General features: G+C 41.9%; 1 protein-coding gene across 1 annotated transcript in view; it reads right to left on the reverse strand.

The window, feature by feature from the left end:
- Positions 1 to 14,674: 14,674 nt before the first annotated feature.
- Positions 14,675 to 21,322, reverse strand: part of Dcdc2 (doublecortin domain containing 2) — a 165,127-nt gene continuing 158,479 nt past the window's right edge. The window contains exons 10-11 of the mRNA XM_041632902.1: positions 19,280 to 19,582; positions 14,675 to 15,988 (exon numbers count right to left, since the gene is read on the reverse strand). Coding sequence (XP_041488836.1) covers positions 15,884 to 15,988; positions 19,280 to 19,582 — 408 coding nt within the window. The 3' untranslated portion in view covers positions 14,675 to 15,883. The remainder of the gene's footprint in view (positions 15,989 to 19,279; positions 19,583 to 21,322) is intronic.

Below are 21,322 nucleotides of genomic sequence, written 5' to 3' on the forward strand. Positions count from 1 at the left end.
GACTTTATTGACTTCCCAGACTGGAGTCTGTGTGGCCGACCGTGTTGATAAAACATTCAGATACAGGGAATCAACAAGCATGGGAGGTGATTTACTCGGTCCTACTTCTGAAGCCATGCAGTAAGTTGCCAGCGTGCCGCGGAGAGGCCCACCAGGCTCACATCTCATCCTGCCTCTTCTTTCAGTCGGGACCCAAGGAGCCAAGCAAGACTCACCTTGCAACCTGACCTTGCTTCCTATCAACCAAATCGGAGTCCATGAGCCGGAAGCTCAGCCACCAAACATTCAGCTGGGCCGAATTGTTTCCATTTCTAAAGCACAAGTTTGCCTGCTTTGTCCTAATCCTTTATTCAAGATGCAACACATAATTCACTTTAAAGAGGCTACTTCCTTTTAAGGAAGAGAGCCTGCAAAATTCACTTTATTCTAATGGCATGTCAATGTAAAACTTACATTCATATTTGTATGTGTGCGTGCCTGGGGTGGGGGGCAACTTAAGGGAGTAAGTTCTCTCCTTCCCAACATATGAGTCCCAGGGATTGAACTCAGTTCATCAGGCTTGGAAGGCAATTGTTCTTACCCATTGAGCCATTTCATTCATATTTTTGGTCTCTAGTCTTGCTGGTGTTTTCTGATGAGATCAGAACCATAATAACACAGTGGCCAATCACAGGAGCTGAGAAAAGTCAATCTTTGAATTACTAGTTGAGAAACTTGAAGCTAATTATTTATTCCACATCTCACACACTTCTTAAATAAGATGGACTTGGATGTGATGACAGCCCCTTCTTCACAGGACTTTGTAAGATGTTTAAAAGAAAAAGGCTTAAAGACAATGTCTATCCGACAGTCAAGGAATCACATCAGTGCTGCCATTTGTGTGGCTGCAGCTGTCTGTCAACCTTAGAGCTATTGTCAGCGACCTTGACATTGCTGTTGTTACAAGCTCCTGAGGGGCACGGGCTGTGCCAAGCAGAGACTGATATTCAATAGAATTATGAGGATGATAACAGGTGGAAAATTTGCCAAAAACAATCTAGGTTTTGTTTTTTTAATTGTGTATGTGTGGTGTGGCATGCATGTGGGGGAGGATGGGTTGTATGTGTGTGGTGCGTGCGCGCGCGCGCGTGTGTGTGTGTGTACGTGTGAATTCACAGAAGGCAGGAGACATTGTAAGATTCCTTAGAGCTGGAGTTACAGTTGGTTGTGAGCCTGAGGCTACTGGGAACTGAATTCCACTTCTCTGCAAGAGATGCAAGCACTCTAACCCATGAGCTATTCTTCCAGCCCCAGACTTAGATTTTTTGGTTTTTTTTTCTTTTCTTTTTTAAATTGTTTTTATTGAGCTGTAGATTTTTCTCCACTCCCCTCTCTTTCTCTCCTCTCCCCTTTTACCCTATCCCATAGGCCCCATGCTTCCAATTTACTCAGGAGATCTTCAGACCTAGTTTTTTTTTTTTTAATACATTAAAGTAGGCAGAGGTTATTTCTCCAGCAACCAAGTTTCTGAGCACAGTTCTGCCATCACCTGAAGCTTCCTCCTTATGACAGTATCTCTGATTTCCAATGCTGAGCAGCAGAAATAAGCTTAGGGCTTTCAGACAAAGAGAAGGAAGCAGTTTCTACAAGGAATCCAACTTCTTCCTCTGAGATCTTTGAAGAATGGGCCTGACATGCAGGGGCATTAAAATAATCCCACCAGACTTCAGAGTTTGATTCCTAAAGGGAAGATCAGCATTGTTGCAGCTCTGTACCCAAGGACTCGATCTTCTGACCCCAGCTTTGCTCTGCAATTCGAGAATGCAGAGCGTGGTACTGAGGCTGGGGAGCAAGCGCCACTGGCAACTCCTTCACTATGTAGAAGTGGCATGCCTGGGCATGAAGCCTTCCAAAGGTCCTGGCAGCTGGAGGCACAGATGCTCTACAAGGCAGAGAGCCCAATAGCAGTTTATGAATGACAAAGATGATGAATTTTAAACTTTACAGCAATGTAATACCAAGACAGGCATTGGGTTTCCCACTAACTAGTGCATACATGTAAGACCACTTCACAGACAACCACATATATGTACTAGGAATTTCCCGCCATGCCAGTCACATCATCTGTAGCTGTTCAACACCAGCAGCACAGGTTGGGATGAAGAACCATGAAGGTTCTATGGTAACCATAAAGATAAGTGCCCTCCCACCAAGCAAGGCATATAAACAGTTTGTATTCAGTGTTGTACAGCTAACCAAAGCTAATGCCAAGAGAATGAAAGATCACCCATTGAGTGGGCATCTTGTTCTCTTCCCAGTGGAACAGAAGGCAAAGAGAGTCTGGTATAGGAATTAGGGCCAGATTATATCCTATAGGGCCAACCTTCAAATGATCACTTCTTTCAGTGAGGCTCCACCTCCTAAAGGATTCACAAGCTCCCAAAACAGCACCAGCAGCTAAAAACGGGTCTATGGGAGGGGGATTTTGTCTTTAGGTGGCAACAGTTAGAGAATAATTAAATACATGTTATCCATTTCAACAAATTCCAGTCACCTGCCACGAGACAACTGTGGTGAACACACTGCTACCTTCTGTCTCAGTTAGGGTTTCTATTGCTGTGAAGAGACACTATGACTACAGCAACTCTTATAAAGGAAAACATTTAATTGGGGCTGGCTTACAGTCTAGAGGTTTAGAACATTGTCATCATGGCAGAAAGCATGGCGCCAAACAAACAAATAAGGTGCTGGAAAGGTAGCCAAAATTTTTACATAGGTAGGCAACAGGAAGAGGGAGCAAACCACCAGGACTGGTTTGAGCATCTGAAACTTCAAAGCCCAACCCCAGTGACACATTTCTTCCAATAAGGCTAGACCTCCTAACAGTGCCACTCTCTAGGAGCCTATGGGGGCCATATTCACTCAAACCACCACAGCTATCAAACTGTTAACAGATCACACAGACAAATACTTCGTTTGCCCCAAATGTGTGACCTCTTTCAGCAAGTACTCTTAGTGTCTGCAAACCTAAGTTCTTGATCCCTCTTTCATCTGTATATAAGCAGAACAACTTTACATCTCTCCAGCCCTGGATGTTAAGAAACTATTGGTTGCTCAATAACCCCCAAAAGTAAGGCATGGCCACTACTCTGGCAAATTCAGGAAGAAGCAGATCTTTTTGGAACACCTCAGGCCATGGAACCTTGATAATTAATACTCAAGATGGAAAGGATGGAAAGGATGGAAAGGAAATGAGATTTCTTTCCACCATGGGATCCCCCAATAACAACTTGCTATGGAATAATCCTATTTGTACACTGTAAAGATTTGTCACTTGAACTGGTTTAATAAAATGCTGATTGGCCAGTAGCCGGGTAGGAAGTATAGGCAGGGTAACCAAACTAAGGATGATGGGAAGGAGATGGGCAGAGTCAGGAGACACCACTCAGTTGTCCAGGAAGCAAGACATACTAGAGAACAGGTAAAACCACAAACCACATGGCAATACATATATTAATGGAAATGGGGAGTCTACAATTGGTGATCCTAAAGAAGCTAAGTAAGAAGGTGAACCAAAGGGAAAACATATAGTTGTCCTCTTGGCTATGGGAAGTAGACAAAATTGCTGGGGAGAAAATTGGGATCTTGGGGGTGGGGTGGGATGGGGGTAAGGGGAGATGGGGAGAGAAAAGGGAGAAGGGGAGGATGGGGGGAACTTGGGGAAAAAGGAGGATTGGGATAAAGGAAGGTTGGATAGGGGAGCACAGAAGCACAATTCTTAGTTAAGGGAGCCACCTTAGGGTTGGCAAAAGACTTGAACCTAGAGTGGCTCCCAGGTGCCCAAGCCGAGGTCCCCAGTTAGTTCCTTGGGCAGCTGAGGATAGGGAACCTGAAATGACCCTATCCTATAGCAATAGTGACGAATATCTTGCATATCATCATAGAACCTTCATCTGGTGATGGATGGAGATAGAGACAGAGACCCACACTGGAGCACTGGACTGAGCTCCCAAGGTCCCAATGAGGAGCAGAAGGAGGGAGAACATGAGCAAAGAAGTCGGGACCACGAGGGATGCACCCACCCACTGAGACAGTGGAGCTGATCTATTGGGAGCTCACCAAGGCCAGCTGGACTGTGACTGAAAAAGCATGGGATAAAACTGGACTCTCTGAACATGGTGAACAATGAGGGCTGATGAGAAGCCAAGGACAATGGCAGGGGGTTTTGTTCCTACGTAATGTGCTGGCTTTGTGGGAGCCTAGCCAGTTTGGATGTTCACCTTCCTAGAAATGGACGGAGGGGGGAGGACCTAGGCCTTACCACAGGGCAGGGAACCCTGACTGCTCTTTGGACTGGAGAGGGAGGGGGAGAGGAGTGGGAGAGGGTAGGAGGAGGGGGAGGGAAATGGGAGGCTGGGAGGAGGTGGAAACTTGTTTTTTTTCTCCTTTTCTCAATAAAAAAAAGAATTATAAAAAAAAATTTAAATGTAAGAGTTAACTAGTAACAAGCCTGAACTATCAGCCGATCATTTATATGTAATTTAAGCATCCAAGTCAATTATTTGGGAAGCAGCTGCCAGGTATTTGGGAACAGGCATGCAGGAGAGAAATGTCCAATCACAACACTACTTGAAGAACTAAGAATTCAAAACAACCTGATAATAGACCCCTATAAATAGCACGAAAAGCTCAGTATCTACCCTAGTCTTTTTTTCTAAGATTGATTTTTACTTTCTGTCTATGAGTCTTTACATGCATGTATGTATATCTGTGTACCACATGCATGCCTGGTGCACAGGGAGGTCAGAAGACGGTGTCAGATTCTCTGAGTTATATACTGTTGTGGGCCACCATATGTATGCTGGGAGTCAGACCTGGGCTGTCTGTAGCAAGTGTTCTCACTCACTGAGCCATCTAACTCCTTCGCCCTAATATTTTCTCATGAAAAATTAGTCTATATAAAATCAAAGTGAAACACTGCCACATGCAGGTCTCAAACTTACACTACTCAAGGATAAGATTCTAAAGGTTGAGCTGAAGTGGGGGATATGGCGGACAGTGAGCTCTCAGAAGCATCATATGAAGGCTGTAGAATTAACATAGGAGAAAAACAAGTTGGCAAAGGACGAAGCTGGAAAACCCCAGCTGGGGCTACTGAAACAGACTCAAACCACTGGCACAGAGAAATTCCGAGGGCCCAAGAGCAATGATAGCTCCTGATAACAATAAGACACGTACTGCTGGGAGAGTATTGAGCATGGAGATGAGACACAATACATGAAGTTGTGCATAAGACAACAGAACATTGCAGAAAAGTCAGTGCTAGGCAGATGAGGAGGGGTCGGTGAAAGAAAAGGGGTCACTCCAAGATGAATTTTAGGCTTAGTAAAAGCAGCAGGGGAATCAGCTTCTGGTGAACTGACTGCTCATTGCTTTCAAAGGGTCTCATTATTACACAGTTTACACCTTTAGCAAACAAATTCCACATATCTAAACCCTCCATCGGAGTTGTCTGAAGGAATCATTTGCCTAAGCAGTCCTCAGCCATGAGACCTCTTTGCGTGCCAGGTTTTCTCATTACTAAGTTTTGCAAAGGCCTGGAATCCTTTAGGAAGATCTCTAAGAACTACTGACTTTAAACGAAGGGTAGTTCAAAGCCTGGCTCCGTGGCATCTTTTATTACATGAGCCACAGCAACAAGTCTGTGCAGTGGGGCCATTATTTTGCTCAGCTCTCTCATGCTTTGGCCCACTTTCTCTCTCAGATATGTACCTTCTAATCAACTGCCTCCGAATCTGCTCCAAATAGATGTCTGCTCAACCCTTTGTTCCAGGACACAAGAACCTGAAACCCCTCCAGAGGCAGACTGGGACTTCCTAGGACCAGCCAGGATTGGGACCGTGAAACATCTCGGGATCTGGCAAAATGAAATGTGAAGCCCCTCCTGAGATAGTTTCAGAAAGTATAAGGAGCCCTGCATAAATAACAAATGCAAAGTCCACAATTTAAGGAGTGAAAGTTCTGCAAGGACAGGACTTCTTTGGGTGAACAGACACGGCAGTGCAGTCAGATGAACAGGCAGGGAACAATCACTTCAAAACTGTGTTTGTCATCAGACATCTAAATGTGAACTCTACTATGTGATTGCTAATGCAGTTAGCAACTTGACAGGATCTAGATTCAGGAAAGAGACAAACTTCCTGCAACACCCGAGAGAGATTCTCTCCACCAGCCTAACCTCTGTCATGGGGATGGGGATTGTCTTGACTGAGTTAACTGAAGTGAGAAGACCCCCTTTCCATACTGCAATGACTCAGCTAAGGGAGGGGACAGTTTTGCTTTTTGCAAGCTTGTCTTCACTCCTGGCCAGTTTGTCATCCTGCTGTTATGACCACTGCTTTCATTCTTCGCTGACATCAGAACCCAAATTCTTAAACCTTTCAGTGTGGACTGAAGATAAGCCACCATTGAGGAACCTTCCAGGCCTTTGGTGCCAAGGTGAACTACAGAGGTCCCCAGTCTTGTGGACTTAGCAATTGCAGGCAACTCATAGAAACAGTAGTTGTTAAACTAACCAGAGTGAATCATGTAAGCCAATCTAATAAATGACCGTTTAATATATATTTATTCTATCAGTTCCATGCCTTTGGAGAACCCTCACCAGCCATGCAGGAAGGGATGCAAATCACATCAAACCAATGTCTCTAAACAGACAAAAGAAAAAATTTAAAGGACCCAAACACTTCTAAAAATTTAAAGAAAAAAAATTAAATCTTTAATTTAAAAACCAAAATGAAAGAAACAAGTAGTAGATTTGACACAGCTAAATGAAGACATAGGGAACTGAAAGAAAATGGAAGTAATTACCCACAATCCAATATAACATCCGCAGAAAAATATAAAAGAGATCAAGACTTGACAAAGGACTTACATTCTGATTTGTGTTTAAGATGAGTTAGGGGGAAACATAGATATGGAGTTTTAATATTTCAGTGGCCACACACAAAGGCCAGAGACTTGCTGGCCTGTTTCTAATAAAACACGTCTGACTTGGGCTTTTGTGATTGAGTGTAGTACTGAGTTTAGTAACTAGTCCTAAGCATTACTGTCATTTTGATGCAACCGGTTGATCTAACAGGACACTTGGTTTCTTGGCTGTTTGGTATGTCTTGAGACCTCACAATCCCGCATCCTTGCGGACTGGGAGAACAGTGGTCATAGCTGCCATTTCCTCACTGTGATATTTTCTCGGCACAGAAGGAGATGGCTGAACGACTTCCATGCAGCCTTTTCTCCTTGGCAGCTCTTATTCTACAGTGCGTGGGGATCAGGTGAGGGGTCAGCAGCTGCTAGTGACGTCATTGTGCCTTTAGTGGAAATTACCACTGCATGTGTCTGTAGACACAGGGTACCCATTGTGTGGTCCACCTTAGCCAGGACTTCATCTGTCATTCAGTTCCTATATGTCCTTCTTTCTCTAAGAGATCATTATTGGAGTCCAGGGAGATGGCTCAGTGGTTAAAAGCATTGGCTACTCTTTCAAAGGACCCGGGTTCAGTTCCCATCACTGACATGGCAGCTTACAACCGTCTCTCTCTATGGATAGATTATGGGTAGATGTGAACCACCATGTTGATTGTGAGAACTGAACAAGGATCCTCTGTAAGCAGCAAATGTTCTTAGCCATTGAGCCACCTCTCCAGCCTCACTCTGTCAATTATAGACGTTGATAGCTTCTAACCTATCTTACCTTTTAAATGACCACATTTGGAGGCTCAGAAGATTGCCAAGCACTTGCTAAAAATTCATTCCCCAGAACCAACATAAAAGTGGAAGGACACACGTTGGTGAACATATAAACTGGTACACACGCACATGCTCACACACGAATAAAGTTTTTATATTAACATGTTTTATGGAACATTTTTACAAATAACATATCAGGACTCGCAGGAGCCACCCATACCAATAACTAACCTCATTTGGCTTCTGATGGCTCAGTGCTATTCTGGGATCCTGCCTTCTTCTCCGCTGCTTCAGGAGGCTGTTCTTCAAAGCATCTACTTTCTTTTCAGCCTCCAGACACAACCTATCTTTCTGGGAAATCCTGTGCCTCCTGAGCACTAATCGCCTTGATAAACAGTCTGTATTCTAAGCCCCAAACACCTCTATCTTAGACAGGAGAGTCACTTAAGCATGCCTGCGTCAATATGTGTTTGTCCCTTCCTCTGTAGTCTACCATGTCAATCTGGCATAACTACTTAGCTTAACTGATACAGATATTGATGGATATCAGGGTTCAGTGGGCACCTCCACAGAATGGGGTTGAGAGAAGGTCTTACTCTATAGTCAAAGTTAGATATAAACTTGGCCTCAACCTCATCTCAATCTTCTGCTTCTGTCTCCCAAATGTAGGGAGAAAGGAAATGAGCCACTACTCTTGGCTTCTTGCTTCAATTTTTAAGGCATATTCAAAGAGAGTTATCTAACACCATAATCTTTCTTAGGCTTATGTTTCCCTATATGCCTCCAAATCCCAGACACTCGGTACCAGCTAGTTGGAACACTTCCCTTTCCATCCCCATGCCATCAGAGTCAACCATAGGAGTCAATCTGCAATTGCAGGCTACACCCTTTCAACCTCACATACCCCCAGAGGATGGAGTATTGTTGCTTGGCCAGTAAGGTATAACTTCAGAAGCCCCCTCTGAAAATCTTCTTCCAAAGAAATGCCCATGGTATCTGGGTTGCTCTATCTTAAGTTGAGCATTCTCGCTGCAGAACTGAGATGAACGTACTTACACAGATTTATGAAGGGACGTTCTTAAGAAGGGTGAGAGATGCAGGAGTGGGGAGAGGGAAGGAGACAAGGACATGGCCCAACTGTAAAGTGCCTTCAGCCTGCACCCACCAGCAGCTTTGGAGCAGTTCCACCTGAAGCCAGTCAGCCATTGGATGCAAGGCAATAATGCAGAAATGAACCTCCTGGTCATTATAGCGTCCCTGGGACTGAAGAGAAGGAAATTCACAGAAACGATTTACAGTCCAATTGCAGACACAAGGAGTTTCTATCAAAACTTCTTGTTCTCACTGCTGTGAAACATGCTGGTCCGTTTAAAGCCCCAAAAGCATATGTCAAAAATGGGAGAAGCCAAAATGCAATTAGCAAGGCATTCAGCTGAAGGAGTTACAGCAAACACAGAAACAGAAGGAAATATTAGTGATAAGAACAGAGAATGGTAACAAAACAGAAAGCAAGTGGTACGCAAAATAAAATTTTCAAAACTTTATTAGAGCTAAGATATATCTCAGCTTGGAGAGTGCTTGCCTAACATGCAGGAAGCTGTGGCTTTAACCCCAACATCATATAAAGTGGTCAGGATGGCACAGCCTTGTAATCCCCGGGATTAGCAACTGGTGCCATGGGCCAGGGTGGACAACTATGGGAGTCGAATTATGTCTTCCAAGAACAAAACATTCGACTTTGAGGAGCCAAGATGCCTAGTTAAAAGCTGTACTCAGAGGTCTGGAGTTCCCGGGGAGAGACCTGGCTAGCAGTCCTCAGTGTAGAAGTCACGGCACATAAGGAGTTGTGGACGTTTATTAATGAGATTGCTCAGGGAGACCTCAGGGGGTCAAAGGAAAGGATGAGAAGCTGGTAAATGAGCAGAGAACTAGGAGAAGCAGGACAATCCTAACTTTTGCCCTTAGCCCAAAGGAGCAACCTGAGCAAACACATGTGAAGACTCAGCAGGTAAGGGCAGCTGCTGACCTCTGACTGACCCAGAACCCATGAGGTAGGAAAGAAACCCAACTCCTGCATGTTGTCTCCTGGCCTCCACGGCAATGGGGGAGTGAGTATTTTAAAATAAAATTCAAAGAAACAATGATTACCAAGTAGGGTAATTTACACCTGTGGTCCCAGCATCAAGGGCTAAGGGAGAGAATAGCTGTGAATTTGAAACCAGCCTGGGCTACACAGTAAGTTTCAGGCCACTGAGGACGACAGAGTGAAATCCTGTTTCCAGTGGATGCAGCAACAGCAAAACCAAGGCTGAGAGATGGTTCTGCAATAAGGATCTGGATTCAGTTCCCAGCCCATCAGCTCTCAACCACGAGTAACTCTAGCTCCACGGGGTCTGACAGCTTCTTCTTCTTCTTGCCACCCCAAGGTGCCTGCACACATGGCACACACTCAGAGAGACACATACATAAAACAAAACAATGAAGCCCAAAGAATAAATAACAAATGAGACAGTGAGCAGTGGAAGCCAGAGATTGTTGCCTCATGGAGTTTTAAACTTACGGTCTTGCTTTCTTCTCTTACATTTTCATGTCACTTTTCTTGCGACCAAACCGAGGCATTTGTTAGATCAGCCAGAAGTGCCAGGCATTCCTGTATCATTTGTCTTCTTAATGGAAGATTGAGTTTGACTACGAGCCCATTGGAGAGACTGTGTAACAATTTAATAGACTCAAGCCCCATTAGAGGAGGAAAAAAAAACTCCACTCGGAAGCCTGCAAGAGAGCTGTGTTTATTCTCATAAACAAGTATAGCAGCAGACACACGCAAGCAGTGTTGCAGTGCCTCATGGAGGTTCTATTGGTGTCAGCTGTGGGGAATTTCTGACGTTGATGAACCGTGTCTGCAAAGTGGCCTGCCTCTGGTAGTTTAGACACCTGCTTCCTGGTGGAGTTTGCTGTTCTGCCCCAGGGGGATGACCACGATGAGTTGTTGTGTCCAAGAGGTGTTCAAGTACAAGCTCTGTGCTCATAGGGATGTGCTTAACTGTCTGTTTCTTAACTGTGGAGGGGAAAACAAAGCTATTTAAAAGGAAGCAGTGAACAGTCCCACAACACAAATTTAACTGAAACTCTTTGTAAAATTATACATTTATTTCTGTGATTGTCTGTATACAAAATACATGTCATGAGTGTCACAAAACCTTTGAGCTTATGCATCTCTAAAGCTATTCCATAAAATAAAGAAATAACAATCTTAATAGATCTGAATTTTTATCAGATAAACATGCATATGGAATTGTAAAAAATTACATGATTAAGCTTAATGTCTATTCTACATACAAACAGAAGTAACCTCTACTGAGCTGAATGCCTATATAAGTCTGTGTATCTGTTGTGTTCCTGGAAAATGCTACAAAAGGGATTCACACATAAAATAGTGACAACACATCATATGGAAATGCTGAACATGTGTGTTAACTGTATAAAACACCCAGGTACTCACAGGATGGGTGGGTACACAAGCATTTTAGAATGTGCTCTGATACAGAAATGAAAGCTCCATCTCATAATTTGGTCAAAACACATACTTTTCCTGACATAAAGACATTCTAAATATAATAAATGCTACAGAAATAATGAGCTTAATTTAATATTTAGAAAGTGCATTAAAAATTACCATTACTCTGTGCATGTCAGCAATTTAAGATGGAAGGGAAACACAAAAGCAACAGAGCCTCCTGCAATCTTCTAAAGTTGATCACAATCACTCCCATTTATTTTCTGACAAAAACTGAAACAGTCAATTAAACCAGGCATTTCAAGCTGATAAACCTGCACAGAATTCATTTGGTCCCATTCACAGAGCGAAGCTAGGTAGCCATTGCCTTAGAAGGCCATAGCCCAATAGTCCCCACTGGCTTTTATAAGTGCTTTTTTTCTTCATTATTTTTAATTCTTTCCTAATTCCAGATATCCTACAAGTATTATGACTATTCAAAAACAATAATTTACTTCCTTCTCAGCATATAGGGACATTCTTCCATTCCCTCCCTGTCTTTCAGACTTCATTGGGTAAAACATACAATGCAAAAGCCAGACCTGTGAACATGACAATAACAAGGAACTCCAGGGGTCTCTGGATGAAAAACAAGACTAAGCTTCAGGAACTGGTGACACTGTGTACCTGGTTTCTGGACACAAGCAGGAGTCCTGGATTTTCTCCCTGCCCCCACCTCCCATAGTCCACAAAGTATTGTAGGAGGCTGCACAAACCATAGACTTCATCAGTTCAGGAAACAAGATACACAACTCTAATTTTTAGACTGTGACTGAAACTAATTTTAGCATCCCTTCCTTTTTTGTTTTAGACAGGTTTCCCACAACTCAGCCTGACCTGCAACTTACTATGTAGCTGAGAATGACCTTGAACCTCTGATCCCTCTGCCTCCACATCTAGAGCACTGGGATAACAGGTATGTGCCACCATGCCTTGTTTAAATGATGCTGGCACCTTTCATATTGGGGGAAAATATCGTATGTCTTGGTTTCAGGAGAGCAATATTAAAACACCATGACAACAGTATCGTCTCAATATTTGCTCCTAAATTGTTGGCATCATTCCTCCCCACACGAGAGAGTTGTTGAACAAGCATCAGTGAGGAGGTCCTTCCCAATGTCTGCAAGGGCATGGTTGCACCTGTGGAAGTACTGATAAGGATCTACAGTGTGCTCTCTGTTCTGATTGGCACCCGTTCAGATGTGGACCTTTCCACTCAGCAATTAATTTACCTTTTGACTTTGCTTTTGCTACTTTAACAACAACAAAAGTACAGAATAGATTATTTAGAAGACATGTTGAACACGTTAAATTGCCTTCTGGTAACATGATGAACACCCCTGATTTTTCTGCAGAGGCAAGTTCAGCTTTAGTGGGCAGGTAGCTGGTTGGTCAGTTGGTTTTAAAGACAGGGTTTCAAGTTACGTAGGTTAGCCCCAAACACGCTATGTAGTCAAGGGTGACTTTTTAATTCTTAATTCTACTTCCAGCTCCCTAGATGTGAGATTACAGGTGTCAGACACGTGTGCCTCACTACAGTAACAGCTTTAAGCACATTAATCTCTGAATTAGTGAAATTCATCCTCTGTGTATAAGGAAGGATGTCTCAAGAAAACAATGTGTTTACATTTATTTATTTAGCTATGGGAAGTGGGCAAGCTTTGTGTATGTAACAGCCAGTGTAGGGCATCACGCTAGGTAGCAAGCACCTTATCTGCTGAGTCATTTTGCCAGCTTCTAAAGAAAAGCTTGTGGTTTCTGAGTTTGGTGCTCCACCCTAGGACAGACAGCAAGAAATGTATCAGTGTCGCTTCACAGGTCTGCACCCACAGAGACACATGGCTGATTCTAGGCCACACCACATGGCATGGTGTCTGTTTAGACACCACAGCTAGAATTAACCCTTTCAGAATAAAACTGGAGGCATGACTATACCATGCTCTTCCTATGAGTCTGGCATTTTGACATTAAAATAAAATGCAATGAAAACATCCTATATAACAAGTCTCCTCAAGACCCTAGGAAAACATAGTGAGTTGGGGGCTGCACTGTAGTAATAGTAACAGGAAGGTGATGGGCATGCAGTAACAACTTCAACAGATGCCAAGCATGTAACACACCCCTCACTTGGAGGTGACATCACTCAAAGTCACTTCTACTCAAGTGCAAACCTCCCAATGTTCCAATTCCACCAGCAAACCAGAGATCATAAGTGTCTTTAAAATTGAAATACAGCCAAGACATCAGTGATATGAAATTAAAACTAAGAAACTGCAAAAAGCTGACACCTCAAAGCAATACACTGGATATATATCCAAGTGCCCTCTGTACAAGTGATGCATGACCCTTCACCAAGAATTCATTCATATGCTCAATGCATGCCTCCCAAATCTGTCAGGAAGTCTCACTTATTTGTGGGCTTAACCTATCATAGGTACCCAATTCCCATAGAGGAGACTGTCACTTTTGACAGGTGAACTGACCTTCAACTTTTGTTAAGGTCACCTTCAGAGTTATGCCTATAGTTTTAATTCCCAATGAATAATCGATTACATGTTTCGTTAGGCAACATATGGAGATAATTCTTACTTGGGTTCCAGGTATTAAAATACATGCACAGGAGAAAATGATCTCCCCATTTATTTCAACACTTTATGACTGTTATGCCTGTAACCTTCTTGAAATGTTCTTTAAATCTCAAAGTTTATTTTTCATGTAAAATATCAGTGTTGTGCCTCATTAAGAAAGCTGTCAAGAGGGCCCCTGGATCCTAAGTATCAGAGTAAAATGGAGAAAAGGTGGGAACAAAGAGTAATGCTCCGTTAAGGAAAAATGTCCTTCACTGAGAAAGAGAATCAGTCTGAGAGTTAGTTAAATGTCTTATGTTCAATTTTCACAAAGTATTTGAAACCTCAGCCACCAGTATTTCACATCAGAAGACCGGCTTCTCTGACTCCCTGCTGGCCGTCCATGTGTGCTGTACGGTCACATTTGGGAAAGTAAGCCCATACAGAGAAAGCACAGCCCAGATTGTGCCCCAGTTAAAATTTATCCTCCCAGATACCCAGTTCTGTGTCATGATCTCCCTCAAATACTGTGACATCATACGCTCTGTTCACATTTTCTATTTACAGAAAAATCAAAATAGCTTTTGAGGGAACATGTATCTATTTTCTATATTACTTTAGCATATATAACTCGCAACTATTTTGATCCCAGATGGTTGGTTGTGAAATCTGGAGGGAAAATGATCTCTTAGACTTACAATAGTAATGGATCTTACAAAAGCACTAGATGTTAAAATTTTCCAGTTTAAACTTCTATGAGTAAAAATATATTCTTTAAAATGAGAAATATGTGATATTTCTATATTTAGGGAAGAGGTGCATCATCTCTACTGTGATCATCAAACTAATGCCATTATCTTTTCCTTTATCTATACCTAATAAGTTGAAAACACATTAATTTAGTCCATCCACAAACTGAAATCAGGTGCTATGGGAAAATTTTAAGTTTTTTCACCAATTCCATCAGACAGAATATAAATTTATAGAAAAGAATCTGCTTGAAATAACAAAAGGCTAAACATAAACATCTTTTTGTAAGTCTAAAAGGTTAGGAGATGGATAGATAGATAAATGGGTTGATGGGTGGGTGGATGGATGGATGGATGGACATAATAACCCTATGCAACCATGTCAACCCTGACAGAAGAATAGCAAAAAGCAAAGGAACTGGGTAGTTAGAAACTCTTCTTTTTGCTGTTTCCTATTCTATTTCCTGGTGTTTATTAAAACATTCTTTTTTGAAGTAATGGAAAGAATTGAATCTTCACTAATATTGAGTTTCCAACAGTACATAGGAGGGGGAAACAGTTTGTTCCTGGTACAGACAGACCAGATTAGGGAAAGTCACAGGATTCCCACATCTCACTCTCTGGTTCTTGCCTGAGAGTGTGTCTCAGCAGACACACCTGATGTCAATTGCCAGTGCCCTGGAGAAGCAGTTCCAACCCCCAGAAGACAGCTTGAACTGTGATCTGACTTTGTCTGAGGGGGACCTTGGATAAAGGAAGAAAGGAATGTCAAGAGCTTCAGAGTGTTTGGATCTATTGCCATCTCCAAATCATCTCTGAAACTAAACTGCAATTTGTCCATTCAACAGTTTATTCCTTTGAGAACATAATACATGCTTTCCTATCACCAATTCTTTAAAAGTCTACACTTTCCTAGATAAATGCTTTAGAACAAGCCGGCAATACTCTTGCTTCCAAGTCTATAGTAAAGTATCTAACGGAAGTTATCCCATGTCTTTCTTCCTTACAAACACAGGTAGTTAACTGTCTTAAGGTACAAATCCCTCTCTCTCTTTTATTTGATTCTTCTAAAGGAATTTTTTAAACATCTGACATAAACATAAGTCATTCTGCTTTGAGCTACAAATTACCTAACCTTCCTTCCATTTAGCTTCTATTTTTAAAATTCAGCAAGTGGTGCCCCACCATATTGCCACATTCTGCCTAACAGAGAGGCCGTGTTCATTATTCAAGTATTACAGCCCTGCATGCTCTTACATCCCATGTATTTCCTGCTCTAAAACCATCTATGCCACAGCAGAAGAGTCCTTGTTCTGTTCATTTTCATCATTTTCTTGAGGGCTGGTGACTGTCACTTCTGGTCTTGGTGGTCTTCCAGCATCTAAGTCAGCCTGGAAGAAAAATAGAACAAAACAAAGATAATTAGCTCTTCACTTTATGAGGATAATAAAGCTCACATAAATGTCCCATTTAACCATTAAGTATTCAACTCTAAGACATTTCTTTGGTTCTCTTGTTTTTAGTCAGTCATTTCCCCTGCTTGCTACTTTCAGCCTTTGGCTGACCACACTCCAATAGCTATAATCCCAGAACTCAAGAGGTAGAGGCAGAAGAACAGGAGTTAAAAGACGCCCTCAAGTGCATAGCAGGTTTGAGTCCAGCCTGACTAGAGAGGCTGACGATAACTCAATGGATGAAAGCACGGCTCTCTCTCTCCTCTCTCCTCTCTTCTCTTCTCTTCTCTTCTCTTCTCCTCTCCTCTCCTCCTCTCCTCTCCTCTCCTCTCCTCTCCTCTCCTCTCTCTCTCTCTCTCTCTCTCTGTTCAAAGATGTATTCACACTTTTCAGTTAAGTATTTCCAAAGTGAGAGAAGAAACAGCATCTCAGCTTCACCTCCATGTCTCACTAACCTAGTGCTCCCTGTGGTCCTCGTCCACCAGAATCTGCAGAGTCATAGTATGATGTCAAGCGACAGAGACTATCAGTGTCTCGTAGGTAAGAGCAGGATATAAAACCAAAGCATAGAGGAACTTTTCTCCAGGAATAACCATTGTCCCTTGAACATCTCCTGTTATCAATGACATTTATCTCATTCATAATTAATCTACCCATTGGACTGCTGTCAAGGTGTATGATAAGAACTGGCTATGGCTAGTTTTCAAACTATAACCCATGAAATTCTGGAAGTTTCACAGCCTCACAAGGACCCCCAGTCTTAGGGATAAGAAAAGCTCCAGATCACTAAATCCCATAGGCATGATTTATACTAAAAAAAGAAAATACATATGTACATATGCATGTATGCATATATGTGTGCATAGTATGTGTATACATATGTATGCATGTGTGCATGCATTCTTGTGTGTATGAATATATATATATGAATGTGAACATGCAAATATATACATGTGTATGTGCAGGCATGCATGTGTTGATGTATATGCACATTTAAGTATATATGTTTATAAGTATGACTGCATGTGTATATATAGATATGTATATGTATATATGTGTTTGTATGTATATGTGTGTATATATGCAAAAGTGCTTGTATCTATGAAAGTATATATGCCAGTGAATATGTGTAATGTATATATGAATGTATGCCTGTATGTGCTTGTGTGTATATATGCACTTATATGTATTTAGGTATGTACCTATATATGTTTCCAGGTCATCATTTTATTTCACATTGCTTCCTCATGAAGTATCTCAAATGGAATCATACATAAAGTATAAACTGATCGTCTCAATAGATGACAGTTGCTGCTGTGTATTTGGCCCCTATTTCCTGCTGTTTCCTATTGTCTCAGTTGCTATTGTGTAACTGTCATCTGGTTCTTGCTGTTTTTATTTGTTACATTACATAAGAACTGTTACATATGACAAAATGTTACATGCAAACTGAATTTTTAGTCATTGTGAGTAAATAATTGTTTTATAAAAGTGAATTGTTAACTTCTACTTTACAGTACATATATGTTTAAATGTTCATATACTTGGTATACTTGAAGTATATGTATATTAATGCATGAGGACAAATGAAGATAACATATATAATCATTGCAAGAGAGGAGACAATCGAGTAAGATTCCATCTCTTCTGAGCAATTATTCCATCTGGACATTCGATTGGTTCTTAAAGTCTCCAATGAGCCACTTACCTGAGCAACCAAGAATTGGACTCATCATATAACATATCACAGACAACCATGCTTCAGGTCCTTGCCAAGTTATATAACCCTCAACTTAAGTGATGCCCAATTCCTATCAAATATCTATTTTTACTTTAGTTTTTAAATTGATTTATTTAATTGAAAAATATATGTTTATGATATAACATATAATGTCCTAAAATACATGTGCATTATGGAAAAGCTAACTTGGACTCATTAACCTCTGCATTACCTCACAGTTTTCTTCTCTGTCTGTAGGACTAGGAACACTCCTCTAGCATAAGCTCATGATGTTAGGAATAGTCACTGTGCTGGACAACACAGCTCCAGAACTTATTCCTCAGAGTGGAAATGTTCTGTTCTTTAGCCCACATCTCCCCGGACCCAACCTGTAGTTCCCAGTAACCTCCATTCTACCCTCTGCTTCTATAAATGAAGCTTTTTATGCACGGGAGCTCATGCACTATTTGTGTCAGGTTTGCTTCAGTTAACATAATGCCCTCTGACCTGATTCTACATTGTTGAAAATTACAGGAGGATTTTCACAAACCATGAGTCTTGTCAAGTCTAACTAGGTCACACACTGAATTAAGCTAAACCCCTGGAAGATTGCATACCAGGGTCTTCCTACGGAGCCCCATGTAGACCAGCACTTTGATTTCATGTTGTACGCTTCCATCAGAGGCTAAACAGCAGAGAGCTTTGTGAACCTACTATTGTTGCTTTATACACAGCCAGGAGGACTGTGTTGAGCTCTGTCTGAGGAATTGTGTTCTGCGTCTTACACAGGCACAGTGTGAAAACCTCACCTTGAGTAAAGATGAAATGTGAGGAATGCCATGTGCTTTCCTTCAGGTGGCAAAGATGCTGTGTAGAAGTGTACAGGAGAACACAGGTGGTTTCGGACTGACTGTTGAAGCTCTTGGCATGGAAACACTGCACTACTGTGCTGTTAAACTTTCTCTCTCCTGTGCTTTGCTACAGTAAGCAAACCAGTACCTAGTATGCTAGACGCTTGATTAATCTATTTAATGTGGGGTAAGTGACTAGACTCTAATTTCTCTAAAGAACAAAGAAGTCCTGGTAATGGCCATGGTGTTCTTTATATTAGTTAAAGGTTTCACCGAGCTAAATACCATTTTCTAGTTTGTTCTTCTCTGGTCTTAGCTTGGTGGGTGGGTGGTGGATGGGTGACAAATGAAGAGATAGATCGACACAATGAAAGAATGGGTAGGTAGGTGAGTGGATAGGTAGGTGGGGAGGGGAATGGGTACTGGATGGGCATACAGAGGACAGAATAAGAAACACATATACATGGCAGTACTTGATAACTGATTAGAATAAGTAAAACTTGAAATTAATTAAACAGTGCTCAGTGTTTCTTATGCTACCATAAGGAGTTTTGCTGCAGATCCAAGTATTTGGCTAATTTCCTAAGCACGTTCATGTGTGTGCAAGCATGTGTACACAACTATTTATGCACAAGAAAGCCAAAATAATAGAAGTACCTCATCTTGTCCACTATTCTCTCCTTCAGCCTTTCCTTCCTCATCCACTGTTGGTTGAAGCTCCTCAGTAACCTGGTCCAGTTCTTCACCATTCTCCTCATCAGTGACACCGTTTACCCGAGAGGGACTGGCCTTCTTCTCTCTGTGGTCTGGGATTTCATCCTCTTGCTTAGGGCCATCAGCAGCCTCACTATCCCCTCCATCTTCAGTTTCCCCATTCATTGCTGAAAAGTCTTCTTTCTGTTTGACATCTTTGTATGTTTTCTCTCCATCTTCTTCCTCATCAACTATTTCTGCCGGCCTCTTTCAAAGCAAAAGAGACAATGGGTAAAAGCGTGACAGTGTGACAGGGCCCCTCCATTACAGACTACAGAGCCATGCTCACCTATCACAGCCACACTGTCCATAGGGCACCCAGCGTCTACATTCACAGAGCAGCTGCCTTAAAATCTTCACTGGAGGAGCCTGTAAGTCTGGGATTATCCCATTTTACAGATAAGAAAACTAAAGCATAGAGGAGAACCCAGCTTGGTCCTGATGGAGGAGCCAAAATCTGAACTAAGCTATGGTTGCAGTACATAATCCACATGTCAAACAAGAAATCAAACATCAGGGTCCTGGGAAAATATCTGTTTTTAAAATGTCTGAATCAGAGGAGCAAGTCAGATCAGAGCCTTCATTCTCTGGGGATTGTCAACCCAACCTATGGGGGAAGGGATAAGCTGAACTTTCTAATGTGGAACATGCATAGGTTTCCATATAATGCCTCAGAGTTGATAATTTATCTCTAGATACAAAAGTTAAAATTTTATAAACTTAAATTAAGCATATATACTACTAGTAATACCCAATTCCTATCAAAAACCCATTTTTCTACTTCAAGTTTTGCTCTATGATATTAAACATGTAGGGGGAAAAAGGTTTAAAAAAATGAAGAAAAATGCAGTGTTCTTTAGGGACTGGAAAAACTACAGCAGGTGTCATCATGCAGATTCAGCATAAAGACGCAGGTCAAACATCAGCACTCAGCTTTAACTTCCTTGAGTGTTCCACTCAGGAGGAAATCCATAGGAGGCAAATGCCAGGCAGAAAATGGAGCAGGAGGAGTTGCAGCACCAGTGCCACGGGGATGAACAAAATTCCAGTCTCCATTGAAAACTTAGAAGCTTCCATGGTCTCACCACACCCTCATCTCACCTCTCTCCAAAGCAAACAGAGTGAGTCACTGAGGCACACAGCCTTGAAGATAGGAGGAGGCATTTGAGCTATCATCAAACAACAAAGAGTCTAATGTGGTGGCATGTACCTATAATCCCAGTACTTAGGAAGTAGAGGCAGGGGGTCTCTAAAAGTTTCAGGCCAGCTGGACCTACATAACAAGTTCCAGGCCATCCAGGGCTAATATAGCAAGACCTGACTCAGAAAACATAAAACAAGACAAAAACAACAATAACAAAACAAAAACAAAAACAGAGGATACATCACATGTGAAAATTATTGTTTCTATATATTAATAATAAACAATTGTGAGAGGAAATTACCAAAACAATTTCATGTATAAAAGCATTAAAAAGAATAAAATGTTTACAAATAAAATAAATCAAAGATAGAAAACTTGTACATTATGAAAACCATGATAAAAGTTAGATACCGGGCTCAAAGATACTAAAGACGATGAGTATGTTCCACACTCAGTTTAGAACACTTGAGCTCAAGAGAGCACTGCCTCCCAACAGGAACTACAGAGTCAGACAGCGCTTACCAGTGCAAAAGCCAGCACAGAAGTCCCACGTGGTACATTTCTTGTCCCTGTCATATGAGTAACAAAAATACTGACCCACTCAGTGCCCACAGCACCATGTAGCAGGAGACCAAGCTGGGTGAGTGTGAAACCCAGGAAGTCTGGCCCAAAGTCCTTAAGCAAAAATCACAAACTGAGACTGTATCCCTCTGCCCCCTGCCCCGCTCCTACTTTAATGCCCCCAGGGGATTCTCATGTGTCCTTCTAGTGGACAAGGAAAGGGACATCTGCACCATGTCTCA

The sequence above is a fragment of the Microtus oregoni genome, unplaced genomic scaffold (assembly GCF_018167655.1).
Source record: "Microtus oregoni isolate MIOR12 unplaced genomic scaffold, Mior012 000042F_ref0000377, whole genome shotgun sequence".
In the NCBI taxonomy this organism is placed as follows: domain Eukaryota; kingdom Metazoa; phylum Chordata; class Mammalia; order Rodentia; family Cricetidae; genus Microtus; species Microtus oregoni.